General features: G+C 53.7%; 1 protein-coding gene across 26 annotated transcripts in view; it reads right to left on the bottom strand.

Annotated features, from left to right (window-relative positions):
* Nucleotides 1-16,927, bottom strand: part of ZNF185 (zinc finger protein 185 with LIM domain) — a 68,174-nt gene that overhangs the window by 49,708 nt on the left and 1,539 nt on the right. For 25 of the 26 annotated variants that reach the window (XM_023753030.1, XM_014454914.2, XM_014454902.2 and 22 more), the window contains exons 2-4: nucleotides 2,212-2,290; nucleotides 1,898-2,021; nucleotides 1,404-1,469 (exon numbers count right to left, since the gene is read on the bottom strand). In XM_023753030.1, coding sequence (XP_023608798.1) covers nucleotides 1,404-1,469; nucleotides 1,898-2,021; nucleotides 2,212-2,245 — 224 coding nt within the window. In that variant the 5' untranslated portion in view covers nucleotides 2,246-2,290. The remainder of the gene's footprint in view (nucleotides 1-1,403; nucleotides 1,470-1,897; nucleotides 2,022-2,211; nucleotides 2,291-16,927) is intronic. The other variant, XM_023753025.1, reaches the window with a different exon arrangement.

Consider the following 16,927-nt stretch of genomic DNA (forward strand, 5'->3'; position numbering starts at 1 on the left):
CTGACAGTGAGGACAGGAGATAAGGACTCTGTCCATGAACAGAGGAGCTTGGGACTGAGTAGCAGGGTTGGGTCTAAGGGGACTTCGTGCAAGCAGGCAGGCAGGGCAGCACAAAGCCCAAGTGTTCTCCATCTCAACAGACACTGTACTTGACCGAGGACAACCTCCTGGAGGTGACCAAGTTCCAGGATCACTTCGGGTGGGACCGGCGAAAGAAAGGTCACTTGCACCCCTTCCAGCCACAATGAGCATTTATGACTGAAATACCTGTGTGCTGGGGAGGCTAGGCCATGGCCCCTTGCTGGCCCTGGACCCCTCTGGGAAATAATGAGAGCCCAGGTTTATGTAGACTTCTGGGCTCCCTTTCTCTGGGCCCTGGGTCACAGTACCCCAGAACGTGCTTTTCAAATGCACCCCCAAACTAAAGCCCTGGTGAGAACTGTACCCCCAAAGTAAACAAGCTCCACCAATGAATAGACTATGTTTGAACTGTCTGCAGACCCTTGCCAACCTCGCCATTGTATGTTCATCTCTTTACTTGAGTTGTACCTGTGGTCCCTGCTAGGATGTCAGTTCCCTGAGGAGAGAGGGCTGTCTCCCCTGTGCTCAGCATAGGACCTGGTGAGTAGCGGGCACTAAGTCATTGAGGGATGACAGGCAAGTCCACTGTTACCAAAGGCAGCCTCTGGGGCTAGCAGTAAATTTGGACCCCTTCCTTCCAGCTGCTGCCTCTGCCTCTACGACCACTTGAGAAAGGCCCTGGCAATGTACTCACTGCCAATTGCCGGCTGTTTAGAGCAAGGATCAAGCCTGAATTTTTGGCTCCGCACCCCCTTACTTGTCAGGAGCAGTTCCTGTAGATCTGAGCAGATGTTCTCACACTTCAGAGCCTCCCTGGACACCTCTTTGCAAAAGTCTTTGAAATAGAGAGGGGATTATTCCCCTTGGACAACTGTCAAAATGTGTCAGACTGAACGTGGGAGACAGTTGTTGCAAATGTGTGAGTCTCCCCTGGCGTGCCAATTACCAGGTGCACTCAGCAATCAGGACTACCTATAGAGGGAGTCATGTGCTACTTAAAGCACCTCACAGACATTGTCGTACTCCCAGCAGGGGGTTCTTAATGACAAAGTTTTGATTACAGTTGACAGGTGGAACGATGGAGGCCCAGAAGGAGAGGCAGCTGGCCCAAAGGCCACACAGCAAGGCCAGGAAACTGGACCCAGTTGACTCCTCCTTTCCCTTTCCCAAGGGAGAGCAGAGCGGGATAACCCATCCTTCTTGTGGATTTCAAATGTCATGCTGCAGACCCTAATGTCCCTTCTCAGCTCTGGCTCCATCCCTGTCTCCTGAGTACTGCAGCATGGGGCCCACCCACCAGCCATCTGGGTCCCACTTCTTACCTGGCCTTCGGGACCTCCCCAGGTGATGAAAAGGATGTGGCACGACTCCGACCAGAGGGCAGCTCTCTGGGGAAAGAGAGTTCCCAAAAGAGTGGCTCCCAGGCCCTGAACAGTCATCCACCCTATGGCCTCCCTACTAGAGACTGACTGCTGGGCCCCAAGGCAGCTGTGGGAGGTGCGGTACATGCACCCCAGGAACTTGGCCCACCATTCCCATTTCACCTTCTCCCGCAGTTTGCCTCCATATTCCACAGGCACTCGCACATGTACACCTCAGCACCCAGGGCTTTCCTGCCCTGTGACTTTGATTGAATCTTTCCCTCAGCTGCATTGCTTTCCCCCACTCCAACCTCCCCAGCTGACCTATGGTCACATTGCCTGGCTGAGCTCTGAATGGGGGAAGCCCCTCAACATCTCCAGGTCAGGACAAGACTTGTGGATCACAACCCCAGCCCCACCTGCTGCTGTTGGCCCTCCCGACCTCCTGGACTTACAGGGTGTGGCCCTCTGATTCATCCTGCTTGGTGATCCAGCTCTTGTCCCCCTTCAGAGTGGTCCGCACCTTCATCTGCCTGAGGACGTTACTGCGTTCCTCCTCGCCTGCTGAGAGAGGCTTCCCTGGCATGGGCAAGGTTACACAGCTTCAGAAGGGGAGCCCAGCCCCAGGACCCCGGGCTTCCTTTCCAGTCCTCCCAACATGTCTCTCTCTGCTACCCAGACAGCGCTCCTGGCCCTGGCAGGGCCAGCCTGGGAAAAAGCAGCTACATACCATGCCCAGGACTGGAACAAGAGGGAGCTTGGACCTCACCTTTGGTGCTGCTTCCGAGAGCTGAGATGCTCATGGTGTCTGCTCTGACAGTCACTTCTCAGTTGATTCAATAGGGCTCCTGGGGCAAAGGCAAGCACATGGCTGTCACTTCATACATTTATAATGGCTTGCAGGTCACCGTGTGGCTCCTGGCACACCAAGACCACCCAGACTGTCTTTTGGGCATTGGGAAGCAAACACTCATGGAGTCCTGGGTGGCAGGTACATTGAGGAGCATCCACAGTCCCCAAGTGTGAACACTTCCTGGATCTGCCACCACCAGGTGGAACACCCACATGTCTGCCCAGGGTCACTCACCTGGGGAACAAGGCACAGACAACCAGGAGCTGTCTGTTTGAGCAATGGCTGATGAGGGAACACTACCAGCCCTCCTAGAAAGCTCTAATGGCCAGAATCCAGGCCCCAGAATGTGTGGGGAGAGAGTGGCAGCGAGGGAACCTTCACAGTGCCATACAGAGGGCAGGCTCTCTGGAGGCCGACACTGGTGGACTGAGAAGGAGGGACTAGGGGAAGGGTGGGGGCTGTGGACAGCAGCAGTTTTGAAGTTGGACCATGTCTCAGTACTTACTAGCTGCCTGACAGACCTTGGCTAGGTCAGCTAATCTCTTGGGTCTGCCTCAGTGTTCTTCTTTGTGAAATGGGAGTTTAAAAAGTCTACCCTTTCCCAGCCAGTGTGGATCAGTGGTTGTGAACCTATGAACCAGGAGGTCACAGTTTGATTCCTGGTCAGGGCACATGCCCAGGTTGCAGACTCCAACCCCAGTGGGGGTCATGCTGAAGGCAGCCAATCAATGATTCTCTATCACCGTTGATGTTTCTATCTCTTCCTCTCCCTTCCTCTCAGAAATCAATAAAAATATATATTTTTAAAAAGATTATAAATTTTTTAAAAGTATACCCTTCCTGGTTGCTGTGAGGACAGAATGCATTAATGTCTTGCAAGTGGCGGGCACCACCTGGCACAGCCAAGATCAAAGGGTGTTGAACAGGAGCAGTAACTCTCAACCTGCCCCCCCTGGGAGAGGGGACTGTGGGTGGTCCTCAATCAGCACAAGCATGGCCTGGGGGAGTGCAGCCCTGTGTGGTTCAGGAGTTGGCTCCATCTCCAGTGAGGAAAGTCCTGGGCCCCATTGCCAACTCCTAATGGCCCTTGGTGACCCGGGAAGGGTGGAGTTCTAGTAAGGGCTTGCTGCTGTGTCTGGGAAGCAGAAAATGTCCTATGCTCTGCTTTCTCTTCCTCTCTCTGTCTTCTAACCCTGCTCTCACTTCTTGTCTCCTCTTTATACTTCAGCCAGTTGTTGCCCTCCTGTGGCCAGTAAAGGGCTGTGGTGGCCCATGAAGGCTGTTTGTCGCCTGAGGGCCTGGGGTGAGGAAACCAGTTCTCCAGGCTGGGACTGGCCTGGTGTTGCAGGGAGATGGAAGGTCCACATCATGGATCTAGTCACAACCCTGACCTGTCACAGCTGGCTTCTTGGGTCTCAAGTGAGGAGTTGAAGGCTCAGGCAAGTGGGCATGATGAGAAGCAGGGGCCTTGGCCTTGCCAACACAGTCCTGAGGCAGAGCAGTCTTCCTCTTAGGGGTCTGACACCCTCTGGGCCCCTCCAGGGCCAGGCCTGAGCAGCTGGGCCCTGCTGCCAGCTGGCAAGGCCTGGACATGTTTCCATGGAGGTCAGGGGTACACTAAAATGGGTAGGGCAGGGGGCCAAGAGCAAACCAAATTTGCCATGTCAGCAAGAGCTGGCTTTCCCATAAACTGCACCAAATGAGCAGCCCAGGAGGCCTGAGCCTGCTGTGTGCCAGGAACAGCACCTCATCATCATGCATGGGCACCCTGCATGCTCAGCCCCTGCACCAAGGCAGCCACGTCACAGTTCTACTGAGCAGAGCACATACCATAGGTGATTCTCACATGCCAAACTGTCCCATCCCAGCAACCCATGAAGTGACCCCACTGGGCAGGGTGCACAGAATCGCCTCCTGAGATCTTGGTTCCTTGGTCTCCTGGTGCTGCTGACTGACTGAGACCTTGAGTGAGTCCCCCACTCCCTATGGGCCTCAGCTTGGGAACTCCTACTACTCAGTCTTTAGGTTCCTTCAGAAACTCATCAATCTTCTCCTGGCAAACCTGTTGGCCACATTGTCTAGAAGTTTTCTGCCTAATTAGAACCAAATAAAACACTTCCCAAATAAGGAGGGACTCACACACATACAGAATGACAGAAGCAGAGGCGCCATTGGGGACTCCCAGGCCAAAGGTCTCCATTCAGACTCACCATCCCCTCCCCTCTTAGAGAGCAAAGCAGAGCAGCAACCCCATTAAGAAGCAGCTGGGAAAATCCTCTGCAGACAGGAGCAGCTTTGGAGAATGGGGAGCTGACCACTCAAGAGGGTGTTTCCTGGGCAGCTCTCACACACTGTGTGTGGGCAGATCAATAGGGGCATCTTTTTGGAGTACAAATTTCCATATGTTTTGAAAACCTTAGAAAGAGCAAGCCTGTTGATCCAGCAGTTCCCCTCACTGCCATATCTCCTAAGGAGACAACTACATAAGTGAACCAAATATACAAGAGGGCGTCATCCCAGCATTTAGTGTGATGGTGAATATTTGGCAATAATCTAAATTCCCAAGTCATTTAAAAATATATAATGATCCATCACTCAAGCATACACTATGCAGCCATTACAAATGATATTGGTATATATGATATTTAACAAGCCTTTGTGTGTATGGTTTTCATATATCATTATGTGAAAGGCAGCTTTTAAAACAAGATGTGTAGGATGGTGCCATTGACTTAAAAATGTCCTATGTAATAAAAGGCTAATATGCAAATAGACCGAACAGTGGAACAACTGAACAACTAGTCGCTATGACGTGCGCTGACCACCAGAGGGCATGTACAGAACATGGTGGGTGTCTGCTGCAGAGGGATGGTGAAGCAGGTAAGTGGGGGCGCCAGACCAAGGGGGAGCGCCCGTTGCTGTCATCAGGGTGAACCTCTGGTGGTTACTGAAAATTCTTTGCTCCTGTGCATTGCAGTCCTGCCCAGCACTTGCACCTGCTGCTGGCGCCAGCTCCGCTCGCTCACGCCCACAGTCAGCACCAGAGCTGCCACTCGCACCTGGTGCTGGTGCCTGGTGCCGGTCCCAATCGCTCAGCACCATCAGCACGTGTGAGTGGCAGCTGCTGGCCCCAATCGCCCCTCAGGACTTCTCCACCTTCCCCTGCTCCTGAGGGGTGATCAGGGCCAGTAGCTGCCTCTCACACCCACTGCCAGTGAGGGCCCACTTGCACCAGCTGCCAGCGAGGGCCCACTCGCACCCACTGCCAGCACCAGAGCTGCCTCTCACACCCGCTGCCGGTGATGGCCCCACTGGCAACCGCTGCTGGTGCCAGAACCATTCCTTGCACCCACTGATGGCGCTGGCCCCACTTGCACTGCGCTGTCAGCGGGTATGAGCAGGGCTGGTATGAGCAGGGCTGGTACCATCAGTGTGTGGGAGTGGTGGCAGTGGGAGCAGGGCTGCCCGTAGAGATGGGATTGGAGGCCGTGTCAGGAGGGGCTGGGCGGGGGTGCAGAGGATGGGCCAAGACCTACTCCTGTGCCCACTGTAGCCTCGTGACCCACAGTTCCTTTCAAGGTGCATGAATTCGTGCACTGGGCCCCTAGTCTATATAATAAAAACCCAGTGACCATTATGACCAGTCGCTATGATGCACACTGACCACCACGGACAGACACTCAACACAGGAGCTGCCCCCTGGTGGTCAGTGCGCTCCTACAGCTGGAGTGCTGCTCAGCCAGAAGCTGGGCTCATGGCTGGCGAGCACAACAGTGGTGGCTGGAGCCTCTCCTACCTCCACGGCAGCAGTAAGGAGTGGCGAGCCAAGCGGTAAAGAGCAAGCAGGTGGGCAGTTAGGAGCGAGGGGTCCCAGATTGTGAGAGGGATGTCCGATCAGGCCTAAACCGGCAGTTGGACATCCCCCAAGGGGTCCTAAACTGCAAGAGGGCACAGGTTGGGCTGAGGGACCACCCTCCTACACAAATTTCATGCATTGGGCTTCTAGTATTTACATAAAAAATGCACATGGGAAAAAACACCTGAAAGGATATATACCAAAATATTTGGCTCCTCTGCAGTTCTAATTTTTCTATCATAAACGTGCATTGCTTGCATGATAAAAAGTAAAGAAACAGTGGTTCAAGGAAATGAAATGGGAGTTGGGGCTGCTTGGATAGCAAAGAATGAGTCTCAAAAGCTGCTAAAAAGATAAGATGTGAGGAGAGTGTACGAATGCAGCAGGCTACTATAACATTATGTCATATCTCAATTAAAATATTACTAACTTATGTATACATTTGATTAGGATCTCATATATTTATAAATAAGAAAACATGTTTATAATGTACAATTAAATGAAAAATAACTTCTAAAACAGTATCAATAGTATGACCCCATTTATGTAAAAAAAAAAAATGCAAAGGGAACATTCTTAAAAGCTATACACTAAAATGTACAACAATCAGTTAATGTACCAAAATCTTCTAAGAATATTTTTTTAGATGACGGAATTAAAGATTTTTTTAATTTCTATTTTTTTGCTCCTCTGTATTGCTAATTTTCTTATCATGGATGTGTATTGCTTATGTGGTAAAGACTAAACAAAGAGTGGTTTAAGCAAATGATGGGTCTCAAAACTGATACTAGGTGAGCAGTACTAAGGGGTGAGGAGAGTATATGGATACAGCTCCAGTGGCCCTGGGAATTCTCTCCCTCCTGCCAGGTGGACATCCCAGGGGTAGGTGTGGGGAGGGGGACCCCCTGTGCTGGGATGCACTGTGCAGTGTCTTGCCTCTGGCACATATGACCTCTTCCAGGAGTCTCCATCCTCTTTGCTCACCAGATCAGGGTGGGGGGAGAGCAGATGGTGTGCTTAGAGTCTGATCTCAATCCTCAGTCAGGAGGTCACAGCAGCAGCTGCTCCAGCAGTACAATGCAGAAGCACCCCAGGGAACAAGAGGCCAGCTTCCCTCACAAAGGCAAGGGGCACAGGAGGACAGAAGGACTGCATTTTCAGGTGCTGAACACAAATCCCCATCCTCAGGCCTCTCCCCTCCCACCCTTCTCAAGCCACCCCCTTCCCCTCACCCCCACACGCGGCTGTCTGGCACTGTTTCCAGGGAGAAGGAGACCATGGAAGAGGGAGTGATCAAAGCCTGGATGTTGGCAGTGATGGTACAAGAAGACCCAAGTACCAGGATGGGAGCCTTGGCCCTGCCCTTCCATGGGGTCCTGGGACATGGTTTGCAAGCATGCTAAGAAGACAGGCGCCCAGTCCAGGGATCAGGACAGACATGCCCAGCAGCAGGTCTGCAACTAGAGAGCAGTAAGTTTACTGTCATCCATGCTTCACCATGAGCAAAGGAGCTGGAGAGGTTGGGCAACTGGTCTCAGGCCACACTTTCAACACTTCCAGAAGGTGGAGGGTGCAGCCGGAATCTGAGCCGCAGCCACGCAGTAGCCCTGCTCCCATGCTTCATGGCTGGGAGTGCTTCTTGGAGCAAAATGTCAGGGTGCAGGTGGCCCAGGCACCCCCTCAACTGACATCTGTACACTTCCCCCAGAGCCAAGCACATGGCCTCGGCAGCCGATTTGCACCTGCTGGAGGGAGGGGACTCTTGGACTTGGGCCAGCCACACACACAGTATTCATCTAGCTGCTCATCCCGGTCCAGCCACTACTAATTCCATTTATTGGGCCCCAGAATCCCCTCCATGGAGGGCAGCCCACACCCCTGTGGGCTCTACTTCCCCTGTGCACCTGACATGCAAGATGCCAACCAAGTTCAAGACATGGAAGAGATAAACTGCTCTGACTGGGGCCCCTGAATCTCCCCACTCACCCCACTGAGAAGGTGGAGAGTGAAGCAAGATGAATGAACACTGGATCGCTGGATTGTTACATCCCCAGCCGCCTTTGAAAGCAGAACCGGAGACCTCCTGCCTGCCTGGGGCCTTCCAGTCTTAAACTTTCCTTGGCCCATGAACCCTGTCATTCAGAAGGGTGACCTGAACGGAGAGCAAAGACATCTCTGCTCATCTCTAAGTGGGCTCACTTGGCTGTGATGCCATACCACTCACTAAGCCTTGGTCTTCTCATCTGTAAAGTGGTGCTGAGCTACCAAGCTTGTGGACCTGTTGTCTATGTCTCCTCCAAGGCACCGCCAAGGCAGAGCACATGCTACTTCTGAGAATTTGGATGTTTTGATGCTGGTGGATGTCCTCATCACCCAAATGGCCTATGTGAGCATATCACTGGTCAGGACAGCCACTCCATGTACCCCATGTCTACCTTGATGAGAAGTCTTCTGGTTCCTTAGGAATTGCCATATCACCTTGCTTAGGGGCCTGGCCTGGGCCGCCAAAGGGGTGGATGACTCATCTGCCACCTTCTACCCCAGCTGTCCCTCACGGTGAATATCTGGAGCCTCACTAGACATAGCCCCACTAGGCAGTACCCCTTTCTGTGCCAACTCTGAGCAAGACTTTACACTGAGACTATACTAGCCTCTCCCAGTTCAGAACCAAGTCCAAATCCTCCTGAGCAGGCCAGACACCAGGTGGGTGCCCCTAGCCCACCTTCCTGGACCTTCATCCCCTTTTTATCCCTCTCTGATTAGCCTGCAGATGTCTCTTGAGGCAGGCAGGGGGAGTTGGGGACAGGTCCTCTCTGATGCAGATGGCCTCAGAAGGCCAATAGGCATGCTCCCACTGCACCTTCCTCCCTGCTGAGCAGTCTGTCAAGGCTGCCCAGCAACCTCCCAGGAAAGGGGCCTCCAGCCCTGATTGGACAGCCAGAAGCGAGGAGCCAATGAGGGGGTCCAAGGAGCCACAGCGAGCCCAGTGTCGTCAGTGGAGCCAGAGCTGATGCAGCAGCTGATGCTGGCAGATTAGCAGGAGGGTGGGAGCCGGGGAGACGGAGAGGGGGGAGTCGCAGACAGTGACGCAAATGCTTGGCTGATGCGTGAGGAGACAGAGATGGAGAGAGAAGCAGCAGGAGGAGGGGGCACCCCGCAGCCCACAAGGACGTGCTCTGCAAGACTAACTTGGAGAAAGCTTTCTAGAATAGCCGCCCTGCTTGACTCCTCAAGTTGTGCACACCCCCTTTTCCAAGCAGGCTTCTGTGTCTTTGCCCTTGCCAAATGGTTTTGAGCTTCAGCCCAGGAGGCATTCCCCAGAGAAGCCTTCAAGTCCCACAGCCCCCTGGCTCAGGGACACAGCCTAGTCCCATTCTTGGTCACACTATGTCTGCATTTCCCACTATCCTGGAAGGAAAAAAGATATATAGGAGAGAGGGAGGTGTAGAGGTGCAGAGCCCACCTCGGGGAGAGACTGCAGCAGCCGTGGGCATGGATGTGGATGTGGAGGGCCATCAACGTGGTGGCTCTCTCTGGCCCAATGCCAGCCCACTCCAGGATTAAAATGTCCTCTCTGCTTCCCCTGCACAGATGGAAAGGGCTGGCTTCTTCCAGACAACTGGACGCACACCAAGGATGGGGCAAGGTAGCTGGGACTGCCAATACAGGCAGCCTGGTCCCCGCGAACCCCCGGGCCCTGGCCTGGGATCTTTGTGGCAAGGCTTTGTGTGAAAGGAGATAGCAGGCTGAGTGACTGCCCTTCTTTCACCCTGGGTGGCAGGGGAATAGGGGGTATTGGATGTCAGGCAGAGACCTCCTAGCTAAACTGGGAGGGAAGAGGAGCAAAACACCTTTAGCTTGCCTTCCAGGAGCACGGAATATCGTTGCACACGAAGACGACACAGCTAGGGGGCATGGGTGTTGGGGCTTGTCTGAATGTGTGTGTGCTGGCTACCATGAGGGAGCATGAGTGGGCACATCCTAGGCAGAAGAGCAAGGGGCAGGGCTTCCCCAGAGGTGAGCTGTGATACTCTGCACCCAGGGGACTGAGAGGAAGCCCAACTGCATATGCCCACATGTATGGGCTTTCCAAGAGGCCCCATTCCTGACTGGCAAGGATCCACACAGTTCTGTCTCTTTGAACCAGAGCCAGCTGCTCAGCTCTGGGTGGACCTCTTAGTTATGGGCACAGCATGTGGGAGCCCAGTGGGACAGGGCGAGAGCATGCAGCTCAGAACACATGCAGCCAAGCCCGGTGACCAAACATGAATGTGGCAAATGACATCAGGATGAAGCCATCAAGGCCTTGGGCCGCCCAGTGCAGGGGCTGGTTGCTGGACCAACCTCAGACCACGTTTTAATGAGCAGTTTCATGGGGCTTTGGGGCACGGAGCTCTCACAGAGGCAGAGCCCCAGAATAAGGCCTCCTGCGCCACCTCAGCAAAAACCTAAGTGCTTCCATCTGGGTCATGAGGGGAGAGGTGAAGTGATGACAAATCCCTTGTTGCCAAGCAACTTGTTCCTAAGATGAGTGGACCAGCCAGTTCTGATGGTTCAGCTGGTCACTGCCAGGGGTCTCAGAGTAGACAGGTGGCCTGGTGGAAGGAGACTCCTTTCTTCCACTGGACCTTAGCTTCCTACCATTGGAAAAAAGTGTCAATGGTTAAATCATGGAAAAACAAAGCCTGCAAGGGGGACCCCAGCTGTCACACCTATTCCCCTCTGGGTCTCTTCTGAGAGTCTGAGTTGGTCTCTACAATCCAAAGGCTCCAAGCTGCCAGAGCCACCCTCCAAGGCTGTGCCCCTCCTCACCTGTGTGACAGTCTGACTTGCTGGGACCTTCCCTGGTGATGGGGGATTCTCAGCATGGGGAAGGTGCCTGCCCATTTGCACTGTAAATGTTCCCTTTGAACAAAGAGCCTCCAGTGGCCCCAGCATTGGGGAAAGGACCCAAAGAAAAGTCCCCGTGCCTTAGAGCTAGCTTCCAGAATAGATACTCAGGTCCTCTTTGGGTGTGTTTCAAAGAAATGCATTTGAACTTCAAGGTCAGGGTCCTCCCTTGTGCGTAAGCGCCCCTGGGAGGCCCCTCTCAAGCTCTTTCAGAGAACTGAGCTGTCCCAGGATTGGGGTGGTCTGTGTTACCAAGGGAAGGATGACACTGAGTTAGTCAAAGCCCACCTGCTGGAGAGCCCCACCTGCCAACCAAGGGGTGCAGGTGTCTTCTCTCAGACTGGCCTTCCTTAGAGAGCTCCCCTCTGCAGTCAGTCTGGCAGCAGCCAAGCCTGAAGGGGGCAGCAGTAACAGAAGATGAGAAGGTGGTGGGGACACTGCTTGTTCAGAAGGCCTCAGAGACAAGCCAGCTGGGCCCATCAATTGCTATTTCATAAGAGGCACACTGGTGCCATCAGAGATGTGGAGGAACTTGGTCAAGGTTGCAAAGCCACATATCCAGACAGTCTTCCAACTCAAGTGCAAAGGAAAGAGCACTAGAAAGGAGTCCAAGTCCTGGTTCTGTCAGAACGAGTTACTGGAAATTTCACTTCCCCTCTCTGGCTGAAGATGAAGCCCTTTTCTCAAAGTGCTCCCTGGCCCTGGCACCTGGTCTGGGGGGGTGGGGGGGAGTGGGAGGAGGCATGGGCTTCAGTGCAGCCCTCTGCTCATCACCAGTGACACAGGATGACATGCAGTGCTGTTTTTCAGAGTCTCCATCCCTATCCTGCCTTCCCTCTGGAACTTCCCCTGGAGGTCAAAGGTCCAGCATCATAGGGAGAGCCCAGGCTGAAGGGCAGGGGTCCCATGAAGGCTGCAGCAGGAATTACCACAGGCCAGGCTGAGAAATGCCTAAATACAAAGATGAACGGTGCCGAGGCCTCGGGAAGGACATGGCATGGAGTGTGAGGAGGCTGGGAATGCTAAAAGTCAGGGAGAGTGACCTTCACCCCCTCCTCAGGTGCCCTCGCCCCCTTACCCCCAGTCCTTTCTCAAGGCAGGCACTTGGCAAACTGTTTCAGTTTTGACCCAGGCAGACCTAAGCCAGCGCTCAGGCAGCTGACCCGATTCCCCGGGCCAACAGGGTTGGAATGATCAACTGTCCCATTTTATGAAGGTCTCGTGAATGAGGGCATCCCAATTCCTGGTCTCAGCAGCTGGCAAGAGGACAGGCGGCAGCAGGTTGCTTTCTTCCAGAAAGGGTTGGAGTGGGCGCTGTTGCTGCTCCAGGGGTTCCTGGGACCCAGAGGGTCTCAGCAGTAGTCGGGTGGAAGGGGCCCTTCAGAGGCCTGCCAGAGTGATGACTGAGCAGCTGGGTCTCCAAGACCCGCAGTCTGCTGCTCAGCACGCAGCTCCCAGGGGCCAGTGTGAGGGGTTGAGCAAAGAACCTTGACCTGCCCCTGATGCTCCAGTCCCGGGGGTTCCTGCCTCGAGGCCAACCAATGGGGCGGCAGGAAGGAGATGCACCACATGGAAAAAAGAGCAGGAGGAGACTTGGGTTGCAGAGGGGAAAATGTAATATGGAAAAAGAACACATGGGGGGAGTATTTGTAAATGTGCTTTACAGGTAAATGACTTCTGCATGAAAGTCTGGAATTTTACCTCCCCCCATCCCACCCCCAGTATCCCAGAATCTAGACTTCTCGGCGTCAGTGCTGGAGGGCCGCTTGGAGGCAGATGTCTGAGGTGGATTAGCTCCCTCCCAAAGTGGTGGGGAGCTTGAGCCCTGAGGGGACAAAGGGAGCCATGGCCACCTGGCCGCTGTCACCCTTGAGGAGCTGGGATTCCTCCTGGCTCTCCTGTGCCCAGTTTCTAGCTCTGGGAAGGCTGAATACAAGTGACTGCTGGGGGTGACTGGGCCATTTCAGACATGTCTTGGCTGCAAGGGCCAGTAAAAGGAAAAGCCATCTGAGATATCTCTGTGGATGCCCAGGGCTGGGCAGGGTCAACGTGCTGGACACAGCAGGACCCAGGAGCCCTCACCCCAAACACAACCCCTTGGCAGAGCAACCTATATGAGCTATGTTCATTGTTCCCATGGCCTCCACCTCCCCTGGTGTACCATGAAATGGGGCCCTGAGGAACCCTGGGAGCCCACCTATGGGGCCTGGTCTGGCTATGTCCGCCACCCCCAACACCCCAGTTGTCTCTGCAGCCTGGGAACCAGGCAATTTTAAGTCTGTCCCAGTGGGACAGAGATGCAATCCCCATCTGCACACAGACAGCCAAGGGGGTTCAAAAGGACTCAATGGTCATGGAGCCCACCCTGACCCCAACCAACTCTCCCTCTCCAGGAATGTCCCTGTACCCTCACTGCTACCACCCATTCGGCCTTTGCCAAGGCAGGCCCAGTGAAAGGGAAGTTCCCCCATATTTGCCCCTGACTGCCATTGTCCCAGTTACAGGTGATCACAAATGAGGCTCAAGAGGAAAAGCAGTGCCAGCCCCCTCTCCCCACCCACAGCATCTCCCACTTCAGCTGACCTCCGGCGGACCTCCTCCTCCTCCTGGCAGCTCTCTCATACCCAGCTCCCTCCCAGTGTCCTTCTTTCTCACCTTTCCCTCCACTGGAGTTTCCGTGTCCCCTGAGCTCCACTCTCACCTCTTATCACTGTCCTCATTTTTTTGGATAAAAACATGGAGACCCAGAGAGGAGAAAACATTTGCCCAAGGCCACCTATTCATTTATTCAAAAAGCATTTATGGAAAGTCAATGCCGGGCTGGGAGCTGATCAGACCGATAGGCAGCTTAGAGAAGCCTTGTGAGGGCACTGCCAGAGCGCTGCATTACCCAAGGAGATGCCCTGGGCTTGGATGCCCCTAAAAGAATGAAAGAGTGAGTAGGAGCTCCTTGGGCAGAAGTAGTGAGGCAAGTCCTAGTTTTTGTTTCTATGGTGTTGTTTTGTTAAAATATATTTTTATTGATTTCAGAGAAGAAGGGAGAGGGAGAGAGAAATAGAAACATCAATGATGAGAGAATCATTGATTGGTTGCCTCCTGCATGCCCCCCACTGGGGACCAAGCTCGCAACCCCGGCATGTGCCTTTGACCAGAATCGAACCTAGGACCCTTCAGTTCACAGACGCTCTATCCACTGAGCCAAACCAGCCAGGGAGGTTTTTTGTTGTTGTTGTTTTGTTTTGTTTTTGTTTTCAGTCTAAACCAGGCACTGCCCTGGTGAGCATTTTCACCAGGGACACCCATTCTTGTGATTGGAATTCTTGAGCCTCTCTCCATAGCAACCGTTGGCCACATCATGCTCTCTGGGAAACTGACCTAGTCATCAGAAAGTGGTGTTCTGAACCAACGATCACAGGTACCAGACCAAAGGGGCTGGGTGCATGGCTGAGGTGTGCCCACAGCTGGGGCTGAGGCCAGGGACCACCTTCCACAACCCACAGCAGTGTGGGGACTGCCCACCACTGATCCCAGTGACACAGGGTGTGGCCACAGAGTTCCACAGCCACCTCAGCGGTCACCACCAGCGACCCCAGTTCTCCACTCCCTCTTGAAATGGGGAGTGAGCACACTCCCCACGGGAAAAGCATAGACAATGTTTCTGCAAGTGGCCCTGGGTCCCTCTGGGACATGTGCTTAGGCTGCAGATTCCTGTCTCCCCACATCAGAGTTTGAGAATGACACCCATAGAGCCTCCTGTCCTTTCATTTTCCAGTCCCTTCTCCACCCAGGCCTGCCCCTCCCACTTCCCTTATCTCTGGCCTTCTCAGTTCTCAGTCTTCCCTGTGCCTCAGTGCCCAACACGGGCAAGGGATGAGAAGACACTGGCCAAATACTTGCGTGTGTGTATGTGAGATATGATAACCTGGCTCTATTCTTAATCCTCAAATGAGTCTTGATTGAGTTTCTCTCTGTGCCTCGGTTTCTCTTTGGAAAAATGAACTGACACCAGCCTTGCCCACCTCTTGACCCCTCCATAGCCACTCCTCAGTGGACGGTTAGTGTCACACAAGTGCCTCCATGTCAAATTTTCCCTTCCTGAAGAAAACCACCAGGAATGTTAACAGTGGGGAATCCAGATAAGGCTCCAAGGGAGTTCTTTGTATGACTCCTACAACTTTTCTGTGAGTTTTAAATTGAACCAAGACAAATGGTTAAAAATAAAAACAGTGAAAATTTAAAAAGCAAGTGAATCAGATTGTAATAGGCATCCAGAAATTACCTAAGAATGAAGTTTTCTTTGGCAAATCATTTAACTGTGAGTTTGATACCACGTGTGTCACCGGCACAGACTAGCAGTGATTTTTAAACAACTGTTTTTCCTCAGGTTGGGAGCCTACATTCCTCCCAACCTGCCCCAACCTCACCCCTGGCCACCACAGCTCCTGGAGGACCACAGTGTGGTCCTGGCTCAAAGGACATCCCTGACAGCACTGCCTTTGTGCCGGGTGCCAGCTGCTTGCCGCTATGTAGCAGGTGCTCCTGGCTTCAGCCTCCCTCCTGTACAGGTAACAAAATTCAGGCCTCCAAAGGCTGTGTGATGTGCTCAGGTTTGCACAACTAGATGGTGGCTGAACTGGGGTTTGAACCCAGCCTGACCTCCCAGCCGCTCTCTTACCCCGAGGCTGTAAAGGTGCCGCCCTGTCCCACCATTCACTTCCCTGCTGCACTTCAGGAGCCTAATGCCAGCTCTCTGACCCTTGGAAGCAATGATGCCAACCTCTCTTGAGCATCACTCTCAGGCATGTGGGCTCCCTGGGTGTTCTGCTCTTGTCCTGGCATCAGTGGGCACAGTGGAAATGCATTCAGAGTCCCTGATGGATCCCAACCACAAGAACCCAAAGGCCCAGGGCACCACGTGAGCTGCAGCTCTCCTCTTCCTGGGCCACGGTCCTGTCACATACCATGAAGGCCTGGCGGGCCTCAGGGGTCAGCTCAGAAAGCAAGCTGGATTGCACATGATCTGGCACCCTGTGGGCTGTGGCTTGAAGCAAGATCCAGACCAAAGAGATAAGTTATCCATGGAGGCTGAGTGGGGAAGGGAGGAGGGCTCCCAGCATTGAGCCAGATTGGGGACTTCCCTCGGCATGCGACTGAGGACAGTTCAGGGACCGGCTGACAATGCTTAGGGTGGCCAGGTCCTGGGCCCACTGCTGAAGGCCCGTAGTCTTTGCCCGCCACATCTCAGGAGGCCACAGAGACACTACACAGAAATGCGAGGGGCACAAGACAGGCTGAGGGAGGCTGAGGCGAAGCGTTGGCTGCCCCTGGGGTCACTGCCCTCAAATTAAGGAGGAACTGAGGTACACACTGCAGGTGGTAGCTCCTTACTGAGTGGCCTCTCTGTCTCCCAAACTGGACTGTCATTCACAATTTCTTTCCAGGTTCCCTCTGCTCAGCTCTGGGTGGAACATACAGGAGCTTAGAAAGAACTGGGTGGAACATACAGAAGCTTAAGAAAAACTGGGTTTGTTCTTTTGGTCACAAGGAGGAGGTCAGACTCAAGCAGCCCCAAAGGATGTGAGGACCTTGACCTGGTAACTGCTGAGCTCCTTCTCCTACTTCCAAGCCCTCCTCCTCTAGGAAGCCTTCCCTGATCCTCACAGTCAGAGCTGCTCCCTTGCTTCTGGCACCCAGGGCCCCTTATGCTTATGCCACTCAGAGCTGCAGCATCCAATGTGGTCATTGGCCACCTCTGTCACTGACTTGTGAGTGTCCCGAGGGTTGAAATGAACAGATCTGGAGCAGCTGCTCTGTGCCTGACCCTGGGCTGGGTGTCTTCCATCAGCTCACTGCAGCCGAGTATGGAACCCCCAGCCAGGCCAGGGC

This window comes from Myotis lucifugus, unplaced genomic scaffold (genome assembly GCF_000147115.1).
Source record: "Myotis lucifugus unplaced genomic scaffold, Myoluc2.0 scaffold_40, whole genome shotgun sequence".
NCBI lineage: Eukaryota > Metazoa > Chordata > Mammalia > Chiroptera > Vespertilionidae > Myotis > Myotis lucifugus.